Source organism: Podarcis erhardii (assembly GCF_964252035.2).
Source record: "Podarcis erhardii genome assembly, chromosome: 1".
NCBI classification, from domain to species: Eukaryota; Metazoa; Chordata; class Lepidosauria; order Squamata; family Lacertidae; genus Podarcis; species Podarcis erhardii.
Window position 1 is genome coordinate 128,430,976 of NC_138497.1, and position 24,380 is coordinate 128,455,355.

Below are 24,380 nucleotides of genomic sequence, written 5' to 3' on the forward strand. Positions count from 1 at the left end.
GGGTACAGATAGTAACATGGTACAAGTTCTGGACCCAACGTTCAGCCTGTACAAACTGAAATACAACCATGTTGTCACCATATAATTTTAGTAGGATTTTCCGAGTAATACTCAGTAATCTAATGAACCATCTGTATAGTAAATGTCTCTACCATATGACAGGATGTAGACCCTCATCAGCCTCCTCAGGACCCAGTGGGGCGTCCCATCATGCACCAGTCTGGTATTAAACATACCACCGGTGAAGCAGACTATGTCGACGACATGCCTCCAGAGGAAGGGCAGCTCTACATGGCTGTGGTCACCAGCACATGCGCCCACGCAAAGATTCTGTAAGTAACAAGAAGGAATGTGCGTGAGGAAAGTGCGGCAGTAGAACATGGAAAGGAGGACATATTTTAACAGATGCTGGTCATGCTTTGAATCTTGGTTTGGTTTACTTCAGGAGTGGGCTGGAATGCAAGTGTGCTTGCAAACATAGGGGAAAAGAGGAGGGCATGACGTACAGCTCTTTCAAATAAGAGTGGAGTGCTCTGGAAGTGCTAATTCAGTGCATCCAACACACAAGGCTGATATCCACACCCAGTTCTACCATTAAGGACAGTGAGGCAGCTGCCTGAAGCAGCCGATTTGGAGTGTCATGAAAGGGTGGCAAATGGTTGTTAATTTATTACAGTGGTACCTCGGGTTAAGTACTTAATTCGTTCCGGAGGTCCGTTCTTAACCTGAAACTGTTCTTAACCTGAAGCACCACTTTAGCTAATGGGGCCTCCTGCTGCTGCCAGAGCATGATTTCTGTTCTCATCCTGAAGCAAAGTTCTTAACCCGAGGTACTATTTCTGAGTTAGCGGAGTGTGTAACCTGAAGTGTATGTAACCTGAAGCGTATGTAACCCGAGGAACCACTGTATTGTTGTGTTTAAACTCTCAGGGACAGGGTGGGGGGGGGGAGGCGTGCTTGGGGGTCTTTTCTGCCTCAAATTACTTGACCAGATGGGCACTCTTCAACTTGATTTGAGAGAGGGGATGGCATGGGGGACGGCACCATTTATTGTCCTGCAAAATGTCTAGGGTAGGGTTACCAGACGTCCCCAGTTCCTGGGGAAAGTCCCTGGATTTGCAAATCTGCCCCCGGAATGTCCCCAGATTTGCAAATCTGTCCCCGGGAAACGTAGCAGCGGCAGCCTCAGCAGTCTGGAGCCCAGCCTGGTAGCACAGTTGGCTCTGGCTGGCTTCAGGAGCTGCTTGCTGCCATGGCGCCTGCCATTTTTCCTCGCCAGAAGTCCCCATATGATGTGTTGCGCACAAGACACATAATATGGGGACTTCCGGGAGGCAAACTGGTGGGCGCCATGGCAGCGAGCATCTCCTGAAGCCAGCCAGAGCCAACTGCGCTACCAGGCTGGCTCCAGGCTGTTGACTGTCGCTGCCGCTGCCACTGCTGAAGGGGAACCAGGGACGTCTGGCAGTGCAGATCTCCTGGCCCCTCCCCCCTTTGTTTTGACTGATCGGGGGAGGATAGGGAGTTGCGGGCGGGCAGCCGTTGCCCAGTTTTAAAAAAACTCTGCGTATTTATGTTTCACAGGGTGCAAAAGAAGGGCTTTTCACCTTTATACAATATGCATGTGCGCTTGGGCTCAGGATCTTTTGCCTCACCATCCCCACTACTGACTCCCTGTTGTTACTCAGCTTCAAAAAAAAAAAAAAAAAAAAAAAAAGTGCCCCTGGATTCATTGAAAAAAATCTGGTAACCCTGACCTGTGTTACCATAAAGAAGCAATGCAGAAGCAAGAAGAAGCAGCTAAGCCAGCTACTGCTGGCTGGAAGGCCAGACAGGATGTTTGTGACTGTTGCCATGGCAAGAAAGGGGCAGTCCATTCTCCTTATTGAGCACAGGATGTGAGCTCAGTGTGTGTGTCATATGACCTGTACAGGATGTACATGGGTGGAGTTTTGGGTTTTCTCTCTGTTGTTTGAAGAGAGCAGACATCTTTAACTGTATGGCTGCTAAAGACAGGAATAAAAGCATGTAGATACATTTCTGTCTGAGTCTGATTCCCCTCCCTGGGGATATGCAGGGAGGAGAAGCAGTGGTGTGTTTTTCTCACAGCCTGGGAAAAATCGCCGATACGGACCTCATCTGTATTTCCTACCGGGAGTCGCGGGAGGGAGGTCAAAGGAATTCAGCCGGTGCCTGGACAGATAGGCACATACCTCTGACTGGGGCAGAATTCTAACAACCTGCACATATCAGCTGCCTGCAGTTAGGGGTGATTTCACACATATACAGATACCAGTTAAGATAGTACAAAGAGGTTTTTAAGACTAAATACATTGGGTTGTTTCACTATCTGTTTCCAGCTGCAGAAATACTAGCTGTGCACAACTTAGGCACGTAGGGAAAAAGTGCATGTTTACTTTAGCCCCTGAATGTTTATTTCTTAAAACATTTATTTATTTATTTAATTCATCTTGCCATCATGTTTGATCACTGCGACCCATTGGAGCAAAAGTGTTCTATTTATCTCTCCTTTCCAGATCCATTGATGTGTCAGAGGCCTTAGAAGAACCAGGGGTGGTTGCCGTGGTAACAGCAGCTGATATTCCAGGGCATAATGGTGATGGAAAAGAGGAAGTTTTTGCTAGCGAAGAGGTATTTTCTGAGCTTTTTGCCTTCCTATCCAACATCTACTCAGAGATAAGGAGGCCCAGAATTGTACCCTCAAAATATTTTTTTTCTTTATCAAAGGCAGACATTTACAATTCCTTGGGCATGACTAGACCACTAGAACCGAGTTGCTTTGGAGGAAAACGCTAACAAACTTTCAGAGGAAGGAAAGTAATTACTAGCTGTAGCATCTTTAATCAGCTCCTGGGCAGGGAAAGTCAAATAGGGAAAATCTCAGTTCTAGGCAACCCTTAAATGTGCAAGAGGCCCCACAGTGTCTGTGTCTGAATCATTGTTTGAAGGATCCATGAATGCATGATTAAAGCTGTCAGGGAACTGACATCAGAGCGAGAGGCGGAGGCAGGGCTCCAGAGCGATGCCGGAGAGGGAACCAGCAGGGGGGAAGGAATTCAGCGTAACACCAATAGAGAAGAGAGGGAGATAGAGGAATTGGTGACAGGGCTCCAAGACCCTTCACCTGAAACTAGCGGGGAGAGCGCTGGCACGCCCCTGCCTTCCCCTTACTTGCGCAGACGCGTTCCCTCAGGGAACATAGGAGGAGACTTGGCGTCAAACAGCTTTTATGCTGGAAGAGGTTCAAGAAACGCCCACTGACGGATTCTGCAAGTGACTAACAGGTCACGGAGGGCGAGCTCTGACCCTCAACATGGTTGAGCGAGCAATCTAACTAAACCGAAGGCAATTTACGCACAAGTAGCCCCCTCACAACCATTACAGCAGCATAAATGTATTTTAAAGGCTTGTGTTCAACATAGCACTGAGGCTAAGACTGCAAACGCGAAGGTTTTCCTTGTGCAGCAGAAACTCTTCTCCCTCTGCATCCCCCTAAATCTGTTCTGGGGACTCTCCCAACCCTCCAGAGCAAATTTGGGAATGGTATGGGGCACACATTGGGGGAGAAGAGGTGAATTCCCATTATGCTGGGACCTTTAGCATATGCACTCTATCATAGAGCTATAACCCTTGGAGATAGGATCCTGCAATTAGAACTCCTTAGACTAACCCTATATGGTGGGTCAATATTATTAACCCATATATCAGATGGATGTACTGGGCTATTTAAGGCCACCTATTTGGGTATGTGGTAGAGATTACTTTTGAGTTGGGAATTTGAAATTCGCTGCCTCTTAGCCACTGTCCCATAAAATTAAGACACAAGCCCAATCTTCACCCCTTAATTGTCATGAATTTGAAAAGATCGTTTAAAAAAATCAAATGTTTATGTTGGTCCTCAGTCATTCTATATACTTTATATTTTTTGGTCTCCAATATGTATGCTCTTTTTTTAAAAAAACAAAACAAAACCCTAGCTACTTGAAAGCAAATTACCATATTTTTTGCTCTATAAGACTCACTTTTTCCCTCCTAAAAAGTAAGGGGAAATGTGTATGCGTCTTATGGAGTGAATGCAGGCTGTGCAGCTATCACAGAAGCCAGAATAGCAAGAGGGATTGCTGCTTTCACTGCGCAGCGATCCCTCTTGCTGTTCTGGCTTCTGAGATTCAGAATATTTTTTTTCTTGTTTTCCTCCTCCAAAAACTAGGTGCGTCTTGTGGTCTGGTGCGTCTTATAGAGCGAAAAATACAGTTAATTTATCCACTCTTGTATGGAAGTCTTCTGCTTAAATAGATAAACTGGAAGCGCTACATGATGCATGCTAAATACTTCATATTTACTTAAGATAAATGCCACGTATATATACTTTACCAGTGGCTTTCATTGGCAAACCTCTGACATATCCACTTGTCAGCTGGTCATTGCAGAGAATTCTGAGGAGTCTTCTAGGGTGGGCCCTCAATTCAGTTGAGGTCAGAGATTACTCAAGACACGAGACATGCAAATTAGAATATGCCCACCCTTCCTCTGTGCCTGTACATTAAAGAAGAAAGTTGGTAGTGGTAAGCAACTGCCATTCAGGGCAATTCACCTACTGTTACTAATAAAAGGCTTCCAGAGGACCCCAGGATAAGTCTCTGGAACATGGTTTGAAACCCAAAGCCTTAGCATGAAATCTATCAAAGTACATTAAACAACCACGTTGTTGTTCTGTATAGTAAAGCCATTCCATTTCTGTTGGTCGGGTGTCATGCAGGTACTATATATCGGCCACATTATCTGCGGTGTGGTTGCAGAATCCTACGAGTGCGCAAAGCGAGCCAGAAAAAAAGTGAAGATAGAGTACCAAGAACTGGAACTGATCCTGACCATTGAGGTAAGAAATCAGCCTCTCATTGGTGAAGCTTCAAGAGGTCCTTTACTTGCACTCTATCTTAACTATTGGAATAGATAAGAACAGTGCTTTTTTCTGGGGGGACGCATACCCCTAAACATCTTGTGAATCTTTGTACTTTTGTCCATTTACTGTATTCATTTTTCCCGATTTGAACTAGAAAATGGTGTGTTTTTCTGAGTCAAAATGAGAGTACCCATAAACATTTTTAAAGAAAAAAAGCACTGGATAAGAACATTAGAAAAGCCAGGGCAATGGCCCAGCTAGTCAGTGGTACCTCGGGTTAAGTACTTAATTTGTTCCGGAGGTCCGTTCTTAACCTGAAACTGTTCTTAACCTGAAGCACCACTTTAGCTAATGGGGCCTCCTGCTGCTGCTGCGCCGCTGGAGCACGATTTCTGTTCTCATCCTGAAGCAAAGTTCTTAACCCGAGATACTATTTCTGGGTTAGCGGAGTCTGTAACCTGAAGCATATGTAACCTTAAGCGTATGTAACCCGAGGTACCACTTTAAAGCCCAAAGTCAGGAATAAAAATAGCAGCCCTCCATGGCTGACGGCTTCATAATATTCAAAGTCCTCCCAAAGGGCGAGCCAAAGCCATCTTATACCTGAGGCAATTGAAGTGGCAAACACACACCTGCATAGGATCTGCCTGACCTTTCAGTCTTACGGATACTATTAGAACATGCAATACACTGGTTTGACAGCCCATAGGTTAACACTGATAGCATTCAGATGACCATATCTTAATAAGCTGTGTTGCATTTTGGCTACACCCCTCCCCATCAGCCACCCCAAACTCATGCCTTTGTGCAAGCGAACAAACAAGCCAGGAAGGATTTCACCAACTACAGTTCTCCATTTTGTCTGAACCAAGAAACTATGGCATCGGAACAAGTCAGGACATTAAGCCAAACTGATGCCTCGGCCCAGTATACCTGAAGGAACGTCTCCACCCCCATCGTTCTGCCCGGACACTGAGGTCTTCTGGTGGTTCCCTCATTGCGAGAAGCAAAGCTACAGGGAACTAGGCAGAGGGCCTTCTAGGTAGTGGCTCCCACCCTGTGGAACGCCCTCCCATCAGATGTCAAAGAGATAAACAACTACCTGACATTCAGAAGACATCTTAAGGCAGCCCTGTTCAGGGAAGTTTTTTATGTGTGACATATTAGTGTATTTTTGGTCTTTGTGGAAGCCGCCCAGAGTGGCTGGGGAAACCCAGCCAGATGGGTGGGGTACAAATAATAATAATAATAATAATAATAATAATAATAATAATAATAATAATAATAGTTGTTGTTGTTGTTGTTGTTGTTGTTGTTGTATTGCAGCTTGTTCAGATGAGCTTGAATCATCCAAATATGGCCACTGTGTGCATGTATTTTATAGTTAGGTTGTTCTGCCATCTCTTGAATCAGACATGTGTCTTTGAGAAAGAGGCAATGTCCATAAGTATACAGTAGTCTCCTTTCAGCAGTGTCAGGATGGCAGAGTACATACAAATGTATTTAGCATTTGTAGAGTACCTCAGACCATTTAGTGCACTTTACATTCAGCAGGCGAGGGGAACCTGTAGCCCTACAGATGTTGTTGGACTACAACTCCCATCATCTGTATCCATTGGCCATATTGGCTGCTGGGTGTTGGAGCCTAGTGACATCTGAAGGGTCACAGTTCCCCACCTGTGGCATATAGTATCTCAGCAACCTTTAAAACAACCTATAAGATGTCAGTATCATTATCCGCATGTGATAGATTGTGGGGTAAGGTGGTTGAGCGATATTGGTTCACTTGAAGACGCCTAGTAAATTCATGGCTGAGGCTCAAAGCTCAACACTCTGATTACTGTGCTACACCTCCAGCTGCTTTCTGGATGAAATATGTTCCCCATTCTCACAGGTATCACTCATGTAATAATACTCACTAGGGAGCCGCAAAAGTAGATACAACTTTCAAAGAACAATACCAGAATGGGGGTTGAACAGAACACCAAATGCCTTCACCATAACACGAAAAAGGGCAGATTTTGGGATGCCTGAGACAGACCAAGGGTCTTTTTAAAATGTATTTGTTTATTATTTATTTCTGGAGATAATTCTTTCCCATACAGCACTTTGGACACAGATCTTTGAACAACAGGGATTTGATGAACAGGAAAAATAACCTATTGTTTAGTTTCTGACCAGGCATGAGCCAACTCCTTAGCTAGAGTAAAATCAGTGCAACTATACTGGGGGAAAATATCAGTGCTTCTGAAAGAACTGTAAGATGGTAGCGATGATGACGACGACATAGTGCTTTGTGTTCTGGGTCTGAATGCTGTGTTTCCTCCTATTTTTCAGGAGGCAGTTAAGCATAAGTCATTATTGACAGAAGAAAAGAAAATAGAAAGAGGAAACGTTACAGAATCATTTAAGAATGTTGAGAACATCATTGAAGGTAGGGTGCTATCAGTAATGGATTGGGTTCTCATGACATAGCAGCAAGCAGGTTCAGTCTATCTGTTTGTTGTTGTTTAGTCGTGTCCAACTCTTCATGACCCCATGGACCAGAGCACGCCAGGCCCTCCTGTCTTCCACTGCCTCCCGCAGTTTGGTCAAACTCATGCTGGTAGCTTCGAGAACACTGTCCAACCATCTTGTCCTCTGTTGTCCCCTTCTCCTTGTGCCCTCCATCTTTCCCAACATCAGGGTCTTTTCCAGGGAGTCTTCTCTTCTCGTCTGTCGGTTTACATTTCATTTAAATTGATCACAGATTGGTATGATTACTGGGTGACAACTGTACCATGAGCACTCCTTATGCAGAAAACATAGCTGTGTGAATCAGAGATGGGGAAGACTTTCGATTCAGTTCTTCTTCTTCTTTTTATTTTATTTTATTAATTACCTTCTAAGGCAACATCTCAAGGCGATTTACACATAAAATAATTTAAAACGGTAAAAACACAAAAACAACAAATACATTTAAAACAAGAGTAAAACCCTAACAAGTGGACACTCGTAGCAAAGATCCATTTATCCATGTCATGGACTGGTTGGCCACAGAGGAGTGGTGAGATGAACCAGCTGGGAAGCTACCAAGGCAGGTATCCCCAAACTCGGCCCTCCAGATGTTTTGGGACTACACTTCCCACCATCCCTGACCACTGGTCCTGTTAGCTAGGGATGCTGGGAGTTGTAGTCCCAAAACATCTGGAGGGCCTAGTTTGGGGATGCCTGCACCAAGAGAAGAAGGCTCAGAGCCCAGGGAGTGATGGCGGTACAACAATGAGCAGTCAGAGGGAGAAGACTGGGAAGAGGAGGTGTTGGAAGCTGAAGAGGTAACAGGGTTTAGTGAGTAGGAAGAGTCTGTAGCAGAGAGTCTGTGGCTTGCTGCCCCGCCCCCAGCCTGGCTCTGCTGTCCAGGTAAAACACAATACACTTAGATATCTTCACAATAGGGGTGCATGGATCAGTCTGCTTTTGGTCTGTGTTAATTCTGCATGTTTTCATTTAAAAAAAACCCCAGTTTTGTTCTTTTTTGCTGTAATCTGTGGTTTAAAAAACCAACAAAACAGCATGAAAATTTGTATTTCTGTATGCATTTTCTCACAAAATACACATTTCTAACATATTTTTTCTCTAAATTCGCATTTCTATATAGCCTAAAACACAAATTGCACCATAAAACTGGGAGGCCAAAATCCACAGGATAGCTGACCTTTGTAGGGAACCAATTCCTCAAGCACCCCAGCTCCCTTATTATTCTCAGACATGAAAAACCAGCATTCAGATGTAAGCCCTATTGAACTCAATGGGGCTTACTACCAGGAATGAGGATTGCAGCCTATTCCACCCCCACCCCCAGTTTTGTAAAATATTTTTATTGTTATTTTCACACAGAAAGAGAAATACTCTAGTCTGATGGTGTTTCCTGCTTGGCAGGGGGTTGGACTCGATGGCCCTTGTGGCCTCTTCCAACTCTATGATTCTATGATTCTGAAAAGCTGCATAGCACACCACCTCAGCTCCAAGAAGAAGGAGAATTAAAAGCACTGTGGATGCCTTGAAGAGAAAATAAAAACTGAAAGCCGTTCCTAAAGCTAGACAGAAACACAGTCGTACCTTGGTTGTCGAACGCCTTGGTATTCGGACGTTTTGGCTCCTGAACACCGCAAACCCGGAAGTGAGTGTTCTGGTTTGCGAACGTTTTTTGGAAGCCAAATGTCCAACAGGGCTTCTGCGGCTTCTGATTGAGTGCAGGAAGCTCCTCCAGGCAATCGGAAGCCACACCTTGGTTTTCGAACCATTTTGGGAGTCAAATGGACTCCCGGAATGGATTAAGTTCGACAACCAAGGTACGACTGTATAAACTCATCAGCTCCTCTCTTGTCCACACCAGTCTAATCCTCGTGAGTAGTTTTTCATATTTTATTTTGTTTGGGGCTCTTCTTGGTTGCCCTTCAGTGCCTCTCTACCAATCTGTTTGCTGTTCCTGCTCGTCTTAACCACCCCCTTTTATGAAGCCTACAGGCTAAGACATGCGATGAAGTGTCACGTAGTATGGTGAGGTACAAATCTAATCAAATTAGCCATGCAGTTGTTTTTTAACAGGCGAAATCCACGTCGGAGGGCAGGAGCATTTCTACCTGGAAACAGACAGTGTGTTTGTCGTTCCAAGAAAAGAGGATAAAGAAATGGATATATACACGTCTACCCAATATGGATCGAAAGTCCAGGTGAGGCAACTCAAGTCTTTGACTGCTAGCATGGGAAAACTCCATAACTGTTTCAGCAGTACACACGAGATGGACCCCACTGGCACAAAAGAGTCTTAAACTGGATGTAATCAGTTGTTGATGTTTGTAATTAAAAACAACAGCATTTGTATTGTTACAAAAGTTAGGTGCCACCCCCACTCTCTGCAAGATTCTGGGGATTCCGGGCACTCACCCAGGGTCATTGTTCCTTTGGTAGCTGCCATCTTTTATTTCTATACTCAAAAATACATACACACACATGCTGAATTTCTGTCTTTCAGCATGTGTATCCATTCTCCATAGACATGCTGCTGTTGTTTGGCAGTGCAGTGGTACCTCGGGATGCGAACAGGATCCGTTCCGGAGCCCCGTTCGCATCCTTAACAGAACGTAAGAGGCGACTGTGGTGTTCATACGGAGCCCCCGGTTGTCTCACGGACTATTGACCTGTACACCACTAATCTGCTGCCACCAACCAGGTCCTCCCTGGTAAAATCACTTCAGTCTCAGTCAGCTTCTCAAATAATAAAGAAGAGTGTGTTTTATTTCAGACACAAACAAAACTTTTACGGTATTCCAAACATTGTTGCTCTTTACTTTCTTAGTCTTATTTTCCTCTATCTCTTCTACCTCCACACACTCAAGAACCCACTGCCCTGTCTCTCTATTACCAACTGCCTTTCCCAACCAGCCAACCCACGAAATCCAACCAACTACCCACCCACAACTCCCAACAAACTCCTCCCAGAACTGGTTTTATAGTCCCACTGACTCCACCCCCCTGGATCCTGTCTGTGCAACTTATTTAACTATTTCCCCTCCAGCACTCTCTCATATATGTTAACGTCACAGCAACTGCGCATCTGCGCATGCGCGGGTCGTGTTTCGTCGCGTCCGTGCATACGCGTAACATCATTTTGACTGTCTGCACATGCGCAAGCAGTGAAACCCGGCAGCAGGAGGCCCCATTAGCTAAAGTGAAGCTTCAGGTTAAGAACAAGAACGGACCTCCAGAACGAATTACGTACGTAACCAGAGGTACCACTGTATGTACATCTGGAGTAAACATGCTGTTAATGATCTAGGGAAATACTAGGCTTTTTTACAACCTGAAAATGCTTTTATTTTGTTTATTTTGCAGCAGGCAGTGGCTTCAGCATTAGATGTTCAAGCCAATAGGATCATGACCCACACAAGGCGAGTTGGCGGAGCTTTTGGGGGAAAGAGTACAAAACCTTCATTTTTTGCCGCAGCTGCAGCAGTTGCTGCACACAAGTAAGTGTTGCAGTTGTCTGTGATTTTACTGAAAGCAACTAAAATGACAAGTGCCTTCTTCATATACAAAACCTCTTACAATAGAATTTTATAGACATTCTGTGTTTTCCAAAAAGGAAAGGCAATGCCCACACAGCTTATGACAGGACGTGCATGTTTTATAACTCAAAAGCACCCAGTCAGCATCTACTTATTGTTTGCCTCCAGGGGTCAGTATTTTGCAGGAGAGATTCAAGGACATACTAGAAATTAAAGGTAAATGTAAAGGGACCCTGACCGTTAGGTCCAGTCGTGGATGACTCTGGGGTTGCAGTGCTCATCTCGCTTTATTGGCCAAGGGAGCCGGCGTACAGCTTCCGGGTCATGTGGCCAGCATGACTAAGCAGCTTCTGGTGAACCAAAGCAGTGCACGGAAATGCCGTTTACTTTCCTGCTGGAGTGGTACCTATTTATCTACTTGCACTTTGACGTGCTTTTGAACTGCTAGGTTGGCAGGAGCTGGGACAGAGCAACAGGAGCTCACCCCATTGCGGGCATTCGAACTGTCGATCTTCTGATTGGCAAGCCCTAGACTCTGTGGTTTAGACCACAGCGCCACCCACGTGGTACATACTAGAAATTAGGTTTGTACAATAAAAGCAGATTAAAGCACCCTGTTGCCCTGGTGCAACTTACGCACTGAAAAGTGTAGAATGAATGGATGCTTAACAGGAAGATGAATAAACACCGAGGAAGCAAATCAGCACAAGTGCTTATTGTCATATAACCTCACTATAAACAGATCAAAATGCTACATAAGAGCAGACAAACAGGATGTCTGTGGAGCTATTGGTTCTGCTAACAGCTTACCTTGAAGGTAGCCTAAGTCTTTGTTGTTTGGCTTAGAACTGGCCGCCCGGTCCGTTTTATCATGGAGCGAGATGATGACATGATAATACCTGGAGGTCGACATCCTCTTTGGGGGCAATATAAAGTAAGTAATACTGATTTTTACAAGCTCTGTTTCAGTCACATGCAAAACTTCCCCATGCTTCGAACTAGATTTTGCACGTCCACTGGGCTAGGTCCTTGAGGTATCTCTCCCTACTCTTCCCCAAGAGGATTATTTTGACCCAAAAGTATTTGTTTATTTATTATAACACTTTTGGCTTTCCCTTCATTGCAAAATGAGTAACAGTAATATGGACCCCAGACAAGGCACTAATACCTTGCAGAAGTCGGGGGTGCATGGTATGGTCAAAAGGGAAATATGTGTGTTGGGCTGTACAGGATAGATGGCAGGCATCAAGCATCAGTAAGAGCTGTTTGACAGTGGAATTTGCTGCCAAGGAGTGTGGTGGAGTCTCCTTCTTTGGAGTTCTTTAAGCAGAGGCTTGACAACCATATGTCAGGAGTGCTCTGATGGTGTTTCCTGCTTGGCAGGGGGTTGGACTCAATGGCCCTTGTGGTCTCTTCCAACTCTATGATTCTATGATTCTATGATCTTTTTAGATTTATCCTTTCCAAGGAAACCTAGTAAGTTAAAAGAAACACCAGTGGTTTCCAAGATACCGTAAATTCAGGGGCGCCGACTTATAAAAAATATTGGGGGGGCGGGGGCCCATACCGACTTATAAAAAATATTGGGGGGGCCCAAGACCTCCAAACTGCTGCTGCTGGGGGAACGAAAGGGGCGAGCCCCGGGCTGCCCCAACCTTAAGTGAACCTGTGAGGGCCTGCCCTATGCGGCAGCCGATTGGCTGCCGCCGTGGGCGGTGAGTATTAATGAGCTAGGGGGAATCCCCGCTTCTGGCGGGGCTGACGCCAGCCCCGCGAGATTGTTGATGGGTCGAGAGCCCACAACCCCACCCCCTCTCTAGATCGGGAGTGGCTTTGTTTTAACTCATTACTGAATGTATTTTAAAAGGTAACTATCATCAAACAAGGAAAATAAAAAATACCAACATAATTTTGTGATTTTACAAAGCATAATATAACTAATAATTTTCTTAAATTATTGGGGGGGCAGAGCCCCCCCAAATGAATTTTTGAGGGGGCTCGGGCCCCCTCAGGCCCCATGGAGTCGGCGCCTATGCGTAAATTCACACAGTTCAGAGAATGAAGCATGAGTCTGATGTGTCTTAAGTACTGCAATATGCTATTGAATTTTTAGGTGGGATTCACGAATGATGGCAAAATCGAAGCTGTTGATCTTTTGTTCTACATAAACGGCGGGTGTACACCTGATGAATCAGAACTGGTAAGTTTTTCCATGGCAGCCCGTTGAATTCGCAAGTGGAAAATGGAATGAGAAAGGGGTACTTGACGCATGATGGGATTTCAGAGTTTGGATCTCATTTCTGACATGAAGTTACTAGGCAGCCTTAAGCAAGTTTTTCTCTCGCAGTCACAGCCCTCATTATCAATACAGTCATACCTCGGGTTAAATATGCTTCGGGATGATTTTTTTTCGGATTGCACTCCGCGGCGACCCAGAAGTAATGGAGTGTGTTACTTCAGGGTTTCACCGCTTGCGCATGCGCAGACGTGGAATGCCCTCCTTGGAGAGTCTTGCCTGCTGCCCATTTTGTTGTCTTTTCAATGTCAGGTACAGAGCATTTGTTTATGCATTTTGGGTTTTTTTATAAATAATTTTTATTAACAGACCAATCATATCAAATCAAATCACATAAATTCCGAATTACAGAGCCTAATTTTAAATTTTGTTGGGGGTACCCATATTTCAAGTTCCGAAAGGGGTCCAATCCTCTTATTGCTACTGCTTTAAAAGTCCACAAATCTGTCCAAATAATGTTCAAAATTCTGTCCAATCCTTTCTTACTGTTTTCCACATCTCTTCTAGTTGTTTTCATATATTTTTCCTCTCTTGTTTATGCATTTTGAGCCAATAGCTTTATAACAAAATCCAGAGAAGTGCAAAATCCAAAGGATAATTATGTTGTACTGGTTATAGATAGGTAGCCGTGTTGGTCTGCCATAGTCAAAACAAAATAAAAAAATTCCTTCCAGTAGCACCTTAAAGACCAACTAAGTTAGTTCTAGGTATGAGCTTTCGTGTGCATGCACACTTCTTCAGATACACTGAAACAGAAGTCACCAGACCCTTCTAAATAGTGGGAAGGTGGGGAGGGGTATTACTCAGGGTATTATTTATGTTGTACTGTACGCTGTGGCCAGGAATTGCAAATTAGGTCAGTTTGCCTAAAATGTGGACCAAACAAAATTCTCCTCCATCCCTTCCTGGGGCCCTCCAGCTGTTGCTGGATTACAACTCCCCATCTTCCCTGGCCATTGATTTGCCCTTTGTCCATTCAGGGACCACAACATATGGGCAGCCACATGTTCTCCACCCTGTCAATAGAACCAGTTAGACCATGGGATAGTTCAGACGTTCATCTCCAGGGGCTTGTCCACACTGACCCAAATACAGTAGATGTGAGGGTGAGTCTTTAGTCTTGGGGCTTGTGTTCACACTGGAATGAAAAATGTGAATTTGCACCTACTTGTTTTGCCTACATTAATAAAGGGATAGCCACATGATGTCCTCCCCATCCCAAACTTTCCTTCTTTAAATGTGGGTTTATTCATCCCTTGGATGGTTGGGAAATGGCCAGAATTGGGGGGGGGACCCACATTTAAAGTAGGGAAACAATACTAGAACAATACTGAGATACTGAGGAGGCTGTTTATGTGGACACCCATACATTAATGGCATGTGTACATTTTACTCCAGTGTAGACAAGCCCTTGGATTGTTCTGTGGATAAAGAAATATGAGTGTACATGCATCCAGGCGTATGCACAATTCAGTTGTTTGCCACATTCAGCTCCATAAGACGCAGTACTTGTGATTAACAGGTTTGTTATCTATCCCCATGCATTAGGTAATAGACTACGTTGTGCTAAAGAGTTGCAACGCATATGATATCCCCAACTTCCGAAGCCGTGGATGGGCCTGTAAGACTAACTTGCCGTCGAACACTGCCTTTCGAGGATTTGGATTCCCACAGGCAGCCCTTACTGCAGAAACATGGGTGGCAGCTGTGGCAGATCACCTTGGCATGCCACATGACCAGGTAAACGAACGGACGATCAGAAGAAGTGCTGAGCGAGGAGCTCTGTACTGTGATTTGGGTACAATACCACGTTATCATGGCAAATCCATGTTCCCAGCCCTGCATTTGCAAAAAAATAATAATTGTGAATCTCCACTTGCAGGAGAGTATTGGCAGAAATGAGGGGGGCTTAACCCTTACTGTGCCAACAGATTCTTCCCTCCAAATGCCCCTTAAGGCCACCACCACCACAGCTTCTTTTCAGTTGGTTTATGAAATGTCAAAAAATTAACAAGTGTCTAAATTTTAGGCCCCCTTTGAGATTGAGTACCAAGCCAGCTGGATCTTCTGCCTCCCCCCTGCCCCCCCCGCCTCCAATTGTCCCTGGCTATAACCCCCAAACTCCTGACAAATATCAGCCGAGACTGAAAATAAGCTTCAGGTCACACCTGATTCAGTATTTGGATGGTTTCTGTTCCTTCTTTGGGGATAAATTTATTCTAATCAGGGGCTTTCCCAGACTGTTCCTATTTTGTGGGTGGGATTCAGTCACATACTTGCAAATTCAGGTTATGGGATTAAAGTAGCTTTGTGTTTTGTGAACAAGCAAACAAAAAAAGCTACTCGACATGGGCACAGCCAGGATTTTTGTAAGGGGAGGAGGCAGAACCTCAGTTAGTTAATTATTTTTATTGATTTTTTATTGATTTAGGGGAGGCAACTGCCCCCCCCCCAGCTACGCCCATACTTCCCCTCAAAAATTGACTTTTCTTGAATGGGAAACTGCCGTGGAAACAATTGCTTGATGCGATGTCATATAACTTCCCTGCAAGCAAATCAGAACGAATGCTTGATAATCAGCCAACATCATATAACCTTGCTGAAAACTTTGTGCAAACAAATCATGGTGAATGCTCAATAAGCAGGTCATCTGGAAGTGACCTGGGATGTTTATTAGAAGAAACTAAAATTGTCTATGTTTAAAGATTATACAAACACTCCCTCATGTGGTAAAACTATGGTTTGCAGGCATTCAAGTCCTATATAAGCCATATCAGAATTAAACCATCCCCTCCCCCTGAAACACTCCAGATCTTTATCACTCTGTCCTTTACTGAAGTCAACTACCCTATTTACTCGAATCTAATGTGCACCTTTTTTGGCCAAATTACATTGCGAAAATTAAGGTGCGCATTAGATTCAATGGCACATTTACATTACCCAGCAAATACATTTTTTGGTTTCAAGGTTCTGAAAACTGAGATGCTCATTAGATTTGATGGTGCATTCAACTCGAGTAAATGTGGTAACTTTCTCAGGACTGTGGTAGTTTGGGCGCAATTCACTTTGGGGAACAAAGAGGTGGCAAAGACCATTACGGAAGCAGCAAATATTCTTCTACTCCTTCTGCAACACAATAGTCTTCATAGTTACTTAAAGTACAGACTTGTGAGGCAATGCTGGTAGATTTCACCCCAAATTATCCTACTTCTGCTAACTTTGAGAGCAATCCTTACTTGATTTTGGAGTACTTACCAGTGGCGTAGCGTGGGTTGTCAGCACCCGGTACTTACTTGCCTTTTGGGGGCACATGTTATGTGCTGAAAGGTTCTGAAATTGCCAGTGACATCTTTTTTATTATTATTATTATTATTATTATTATTATTATTATTATTATTATTATTTACACCCCACCCATCTGGTTGGGTTTCCCCAGCCACTCTTGCCATTTAAAACATAGACATTATACTTTGAGATTGGGGGCTGGTTATGCAGATTGAGGGTACACAGCCTCTCTTACAGGCTACTGTCTGGATATTGTGAATGCGGCCAGAAGCTTTGAGCTTCAGTGGTGCCTGGTTCTCCTTGGGACTGGTAGGGCAGAAACAGTAGACAGAGGCAGAGCCAACTAATTCTAGTCTTGTCCACATCTTTCTCCTTGCTGGGTTCTATAAGGGAGCTCACTAAGCGCTGATTGCAGGCTGTTTTGTTAGAAAGACCCATTAAAATTGGGTGTGCTAATTCCTCATTAAAAATCCAGACTTGAAAGCTATGCTTTAGTTTTCGAAAGTCCTGATGCTGTTGTTTGCCTGCTATAACATTTTCAGGGCCTGTCCTTCCATTACCAGGGGTCAGCAAACTTTTTCAGCAGGGGGCCGGTCCACTGTCCCTCAGACCTTGTGGGGGGCCGGACTATATTTTGAAGGGAAAAAATGAACGAATTCCTATGCCCCACAAATAACCCAGAGGTGCATTTTAAATAAAAGCACAGATTCTACTCATGTAAAAACACCAGGCAGGCTCCACAAATAACCCAGAGATGCATTTTAAATAAAAGGACACATTCTACTCATGTAAAAACACGCTGATTCCCAGACTGTCCGCGGGCCGGATTGAGAAGGCGATTGGGCCGCATCTGGCCCCCGGGCCTTAGTTTGCCTATCCATGTATTAGGGCCAAGTGATTCAGATGGCTCAAGTAGCAGTTGCTAAGGAGAAGAAACAGCAAAGTGTTGGAGAAAGAACACTCTGTACTTCCTGGCCTGCCCCAGGCCTCCCAGGCTGGCTTACTATTCTCTGGTGTGTTGGAAGATACTGTCTCATTAGATAAAAGCAGTGGGACAAGTGTGGATGAGTTGTTCCAGCCCAGGAGTAGGATTGCCTTCATTTTGATTTTGGGACAGGGCTTCTTTGTGTAAGTAACTGCAGCATGCAGTGATGGGGTGTTTCTGTTGCCTAGTACAGTGGTACCTCGGGTTACATACGCTTCAGGTTACAGGCTCCGCTAACCCAGAAATAGTGCTTCAGGTTAAGAACTTTGCTTCAGGATGAGAACAGAAATTGTGCTCTGGCGGTGCGGCAGCAGCAGGAGGCCCCATTAGCTAAAGTGGTGCTTCAGGTTAAGAACAGCTTCAGGTTAAGTACGGACCTCCGGAACGAATTAAGTACTTAACCCGAGGTACCACTGTAGTTATGGAATCAACACTTTTTTAATACCAAACCTCTTTAGCAGGAAAACAACAGCGTATGTAATTAACGTGTAATGTTCTGGCTTACAAGAACTTGGAAGAAATTAACAGTGTCGTGCATGTCTCCTTTAAAGGTCCGGTGGATGAACATGTACAAAGGAGTATCTGAGACTCCCTACAAAGAAGAGGTTGATGCTACAAATCTTGTCGCATGTTGGAAAGAATGCCTGAAGAAGTCTGATTACTACAACAGGAGAAAAGCAGCAGAAGAATTTAACAAGCAAAACTACTGGAAGAAGAAAGGGATTGAGATCATTCCTATGCTGTTTTCGGTTGGATTTAATACCACATATTACCACCAGGCAAGCTTTTTGATACTCCAGAAATCTACCCATCTACAAAGTAAAGCAGAGTAACAACGGTCAAAGTTGTTAGAAACATACAGGGCAAACAGGAATTTGTGTGGGTACAATGGCACAGGGGGAAAGGGTTAAGCCTTCTCTCCTCTGGTGCCACAGTCCCGATTCAAATGTCCATCTCTTCCTAGATCTGCACTTACCATTAAATAAACTGTGGGACACCCATTCACAGATCTCTTGCCAACTTGTCTAGCTGCAGGCCATCGCCCCACTCCCCCAGTGTATTGTTCAGGCCACCCCAATCTCTGCCGTACAATGCATAATTCCAGGGGTCTTGGCAGGGTTTGTGTTTCCATTGGAAAATCAAGGCACAGCAGAGACTGTAGTGTCTTTAAGAAATATGGTTTATTTATACATATTCAAACCGGAGTCTGAATGAAGAAAGGGTTCTGAGCATCACATCTCAAGAGGGCTCAGCACTGGATTCAAAGGCAGCCCAAATGCCACCTCATTGTCTCCTCTACCAGCCCGCGTGACATCTGGCCCCATGCTTCTTCCCCCAAAGCCCAAAACACAGCCCAAGCTTCATGCAAAAAGGACACCTTTTTTTACATGTGGTGACATCATGCCGCTGCAATCCGGGCAACCTTCCCCTCCCAAATCTTCTGCCCACTACTCAGAGTGGTGGGTGGGGGGACAGGGGACAGTATTTGCATTGTCAATCACTCTTAACGTCCCAGTACTCTGCTCTTTAAGACAGCATCTTAAAAAGCAGAGACATCACCTTGCCAACAAAGGTCCGTATAGTAAAAGCTATGGTTTTCCCAGTAGTGATGTATGGAAGTGAGAGCTGGACCATAAAGAAGGCTGATCGCTGAAGAATTGAAGCTTTTGAATTATGGTGCTGGAGGAGACTCTTGAGAGTCCCATGGACTGCAAGAAGATCAAACGTATCCATTCTGAAGGAAATCAGCCCTGAGTGCTCACTGGAAGGACAGATCGTGAAGCTGAGGCTCCAATACTTTGGCCACCTCATGAGAAGAGAAGACTCCCTGGAAAAGACCCTGATGTTGGGAAAGATGGAGGGAACGAGGAGAAGGGGACGACAGAGGACAAGATGGTTGGACAGTGTTCTCGAAGCTACCAGCATGAGTTTGACCAAACTGCGGGAGGCAGTGGAAGACAGGAGTGCCTGGCGTGCTCTGGTCCATGGAGTCACGAAGAGTCGGACACGACTAAACGACTAAACAACAACAACACTCTGCTCCCCTTCCTTTCTTAATGGCACCTCTATCGGCTCATCTCCTGAAGAGGAAAACAATTATAATCTGTATTTCTACATTGTGCTGGCATCTTCCCTTAATATTCCAAATATTAGCTCAATTGCAACATCTAAGAATTTAGGAGGCTCTGGCCCCCCCAACTCATAACAGTATCTATTTATTTGGAGTATTTCTATTCATTTTAAACATGGGTGAGACATAGCTTTAACAATAGCACAGGGGCAATTCCCCCCCCCCCAATAGTTCAGAGATGGGAATTGTTTCAGCTTTTTGATTTGTGCCCCATCTATAAAGGATGTGAGGGACGCAGGTGTCGCTGTGGGTTAAAACACAGAGCCTAGGACTTGCTGATTGGAAGGTCAGCGGTTCGAATCCTCGTGACAGGGTGAGCTCCCGTTTCACCGTCCCAGCTCCTGCCAACCAAGCAGTTCGAAAGCACGTCAAAGTGCAAGTAGATAAATAGGTACCGCTCCAGCGGGAAGGTAAACAGCGTTTCCATGCACTGCTCTGGTTTCGCCAGAAGCGGCTTAGTCATGCTGGCCACATGACCCGGAAGCTGTACGCCGGCTCCCTCAGCCAATAAAGCGAGATGAGCTGCGCAACCCCAGAGTCGGCCACGACTGGACCTAATGGTCAGGGGTCCCTTTACCATTTATAAAGGATGTGATCAAGGGTGCAATGTGCAGCCATTAAAAAGAATTGGAAATTTACTATTCACCTGAACTAAATAGAGACATGACAGATTTCTCAGTGCGCTCATCATCCTTGATTGTTGACTAAGCTGGCTGGGAATTGTAGTCCAACATTATCCAGGGACTCAAAGCTGAAGAATGTTGCTATAAGGAACAGTTCTCTTTATCCTGTTGCTTGGCTTCAAGAAGGCTCCTAAGACTTTTGGTGGAGTCTCTTTCTTTGGAGGTCTTTAAGCAGAGGCTTGACAACCATATGTCAGGAGTGCTCTGATGGTGTTTCCTGCTTGGCAGGGGGTTGGACTCAATGGCCCTTGTGGTCTCTTCCAACTCTATGATTCTATGATTCTATACCAGACCAAAATCTCATCTAGTCAGTACCGTCATTGGCAACTGCTTTCCATCTGAGTTCTTTCCTACCCCTGATAGTACCCCAAATTCTCATCAAGGGACTGAACCTGGGACCTGTGCTTGAGCGCTCTACTCTGTTATCAACATGTCTTTTTTCTGCCACTGTGGGATATACCGTATTTTTTGCTCTATAGGACTTTTTCCCTCCTAAAAAGTAAGGGGAAATGTGTGTGCATCTTATGGAGCGAATGCAGGCTGCGCAGCTATCCCAGAAGCCAGAACAGCAAGAGGCGTTGCTGCTTTCACTGCGCAGCGATCCCTCTTGCTGTTCTGGCTTTTGAGATTCATAATATTTTTTTTCTTGTTTTCCTCCTACAAAAACTAGGTGCGTCTTGTGGTCTGGTGCGTCTTATAGAGCGAAAAATATGGTATCTTCTTTGCTCCTGAAATGTTTTTCTGTATCAAATCATAGCAGGATTTGATTTGATGGATAATCAGTTTGTTATTTTTCTGTAGGCTACAGCTCTGGTCCACATCTATCTGGATGGGTCTGTGCTGGTGTCCCATGGTGGAGTGGAAATGGGACAAGGATTATACACCAAAATGTTACAGGTAGTACAAAATACCAAACACCTACATACAAACAAAGCTACTCACTCCTTTGCTAGTTAATTGTATGTGATCCAGTTTACATCTGTGTTTTTAAAAATAGAGAAAAGTTTCAATGTTTATATTTTCTGAGCTAGATAACTAATTTTCTAACAAGTTTGCTCCTGTATGTGTCTAACTGTAACCATAAATGTTATTTTCCCCTGTTGGTTTGAAGTTATGCTGTTAAGCCCTGGTCAATATCTTTGTTTTCTAAACTAAAAGGTTGCCAGCCACGAATTGAAGATACCATTGTCTTACATACATCCTTATGAAACAACTTCAGTAACAATACCTAATGCGGTGGTCACTGCAGGATCAATTGGCACTGAAGTCAATGGGAAAGCAGTCCAGGTTAGATGCTTATCTGTGGCTATTGTTTATCTGAGAATTTCCCTCTTCCTGTTGTTCAGGGTGCTTTTGATATTTTGATATTGTTATGGTTTGTTCAAAATACTTCTGTGTATGTTCTCTTCTTATGGCACGCTGTGGCTGCATATACACTATACATTTTAAAAAAGCGTAACTCCCCCCAAAGAATATTGGAAACTGTACTTTACTCCTTCACAGAGCTACAATTCCCTAATATGCTATAATTCCCAGAATACTTTGGGAGGAAGATGTGCATTGCATGTGCTTTAAATGTATGGTGTGTACTACGATGATAACTCAAGGCCTGTAAACTGGATCACTTAATAATATGGCTTTGTTTTGGTTTTCTAAAATGACTTTTCCCAGCGTAAACAGATGCCTGTTAAGTTGTGGGCAAACATACCAGACGACACAGCGATTCTTCCAAAGCAGCTCTTTATTTGTAAGCTGGAACAGAACTGAACTGAGGAGCTCAGTCAGCCTGCTTATATAGAGCTCCACTAGAATGCAACAGTAACCATTTTCTGTAACTAGCCAATCACTGAACGTCACTTTCGATCCTTCATTTGCATACAAACTATCCAATCACTGAACGTCACTTTCGATCCTTCATTTGCATAACTATCTACAGTATCCCCCTGCTGGCCCAGGGTGAGAACTTCAGTACATAACAATGCCAGTGTTGGATGCTGTTAAGGTTGTAGCTTAGAGATGAAGAACCTGCAGCAATTCAGAGGTTCTTTGGACTCCAACTCCCATCAGTCCCAGCCACCATAGCCAGTGGTCAGAAGTGATGGGAGTTGTAGTCTTAAAAAATACACACTGGAGGTCCTGCTGTCATTCTGTGCCCACTTACCTAGAAATAAGATCTAGTGAACTCAGCAGGGCTTGCATCTGACCAGACGTGTATTGGGTTGCACTATTTAAAAAACCACTGAAATTGGAGAATTGGCTTCAGTGGGATTTAAACATTACAAACTTTATTTGAAATGGGGCCTCGTTTTCTAGCTGTTAGAGAGTTCAGACTTACTCCTATACTCACTTATAGCCTTACTAGGAAGGACCATAGTGTTCTAGAGGGTTTGGTGGTCCAGGTTCCTTAGCTTGCAGGCCTTAATGAGGCTTGCAGACCTCCTCATTTGGCCCTGAGGCTGTTTAGCCACATCCACCTGATATCAGGTGTGGGCAGGTAAAACTACTAAACTTGAAGGAACCAACTACCAGACTTGGTATAACGCAGTTTCTTAATATCCATTCTTTTTTGTTTATCATATTTAAGGACAAATGCAATTCTCAAGATCTGTCTTAGCTGTACTTTCCTTCATGAATTCCACCCTAGCTTCCCATTATTTTGTAATCTGTAGCAATACTCTACAGTTATTCTTTTAGAGTTCTCATTGCACATTATTTTCAGAGTGGTTATTTTATGCTGGGCTATAATACTCCAATCTGTGGTTATTGCTCCTGGCAGCGAAATTTGAATTTCTTTGATTTTGCATTTGAAAATGTATTCTAATTTCAGTATCTACCCAGAGAAGAATTTGTCAAAATCTTTTAAACAAATGAATAAAAATAAACAATGGCACTAAAAATTGTTTTTGACAAATTGCTCTCCTATGCTGAGGAAACTTTGCCTATTTAATTTATACATGTTATAAAGAAGTTTAAGGCCAGAAAAAGTGCCAATCCTAGAGTACAATACTGAGAATATATATATTTTTAAAGTGAAACTTGGGTTTCATTATTGTTGACTAATTTGTCTTAGCTTTTTTGCTATCCTACTTCACAGAATGCCTGCCAAATTCTCCGGAAGCGGCTAGAACCAATAATGAAGAAAAACCCTCAGGGGAAATGGGAAGATTGGGTAAACACCATCTATATCTTAAAACTGAATTGTGAACCAACTTCCATTGCATACTCAGAAAAAAAAACCTATCCTTTTTCCATTTGCTACGAATCTAAATAAACAAGCCTTCCCGAGCCAGGTGTCCTGCTGCACTGCAGCTTACCAGATCTGAAGAGGAACAAAACTTTCACCTAAAATGCAACTGATTAAGCTAGACCAAAATTAAATCTAAGCATGCTGTCCAATCTCAGATCTTGCACTGGTTCCAGATTCAATGTAAAACATAACACAGTATTTTTGGAGAGTTGTCAAAATCACAGGGCAGTTCACAGTCTATCAGTAGATCTCTAGCCCATTTCTGCAGGACTATTTAACACCTGCTTTGTTAATGGAATATTTGCAAGGAATGTAAGGTAAAAATAAAGGTAAAGGATCCCTGGACGGTTAAGTCCAGTCGAAGGCTACTACCTTGCTTCAGGCCAAGGGAGCCTGCGTTTGTCCACAGCTTTCCAGGTCATGTGGCCAGCATGACTAAATCGCTTCTGGTGCAATGGGACACCGTGAGAGAAACCAGAGTGCACAGAAATACCATTTACCTTCCCGCCGCAGTTGTACCTATTTATCTACTTGCACTAGTGTGCTTTCGAACTGCTAGGTTGGCAAAAGCTGGGACCGAGCAACAGGAGCTCACCCCGTTGCGCAGATTTGAACTGCCGACTTTGCGATCAGCAAGCCGAAGAGACTCAGTGGTTTAGACCACAGCACCCCCACGTCCCTTAATGCAAAGAATGTAGGATTTGGCAAACCTTCATCTGATCTTGTAATGCGCTTCTTACTAGCTTCAGTAAAACTGCATGCTGAGGATTACTGTACTTCAT

At 44.1% G+C, this 24,380-nt stretch overlaps 1 protein-coding gene across 1 annotated transcript in view; it reads left to right on the forward strand.

The window, feature by feature from the left end:
• Positions 1 to 24,380, forward strand: part of LOC309335352 (aldehyde oxidase 4-like) — a 63,526-nt gene that overhangs the window by 30,928 nt on the left and 8,218 nt on the right. Inside the window, exons 17-29 of the mRNA XM_081850316.1 lie at positions 163 to 332; positions 2,538 to 2,652; positions 4,781 to 4,900; positions 7,262 to 7,358; positions 9,512 to 9,636; positions 10,799 to 10,932; positions 11,818 to 11,905; positions 13,085 to 13,171; positions 14,816 to 15,007; positions 18,089 to 18,316; positions 21,153 to 21,248; positions 21,510 to 21,638; positions 23,446 to 23,520. Coding sequence (XP_081706442.1) covers positions 163 to 332; positions 2,538 to 2,652; positions 4,781 to 4,900; positions 7,262 to 7,358; positions 9,512 to 9,636; positions 10,799 to 10,932; positions 11,818 to 11,905; positions 13,085 to 13,171; positions 14,816 to 15,007; positions 18,089 to 18,316; positions 21,153 to 21,248; positions 21,510 to 21,638; positions 23,446 to 23,520 — 1,656 coding nt within the window. The remainder of the gene's footprint in view (positions 1 to 162; positions 333 to 2,537; positions 2,653 to 4,780; positions 4,901 to 7,261; positions 7,359 to 9,511; positions 9,637 to 10,798; positions 10,933 to 11,817; positions 11,906 to 13,084; positions 13,172 to 14,815; positions 15,008 to 18,088; positions 18,317 to 21,152; positions 21,249 to 21,509; positions 21,639 to 23,445; positions 23,521 to 24,380) is intronic.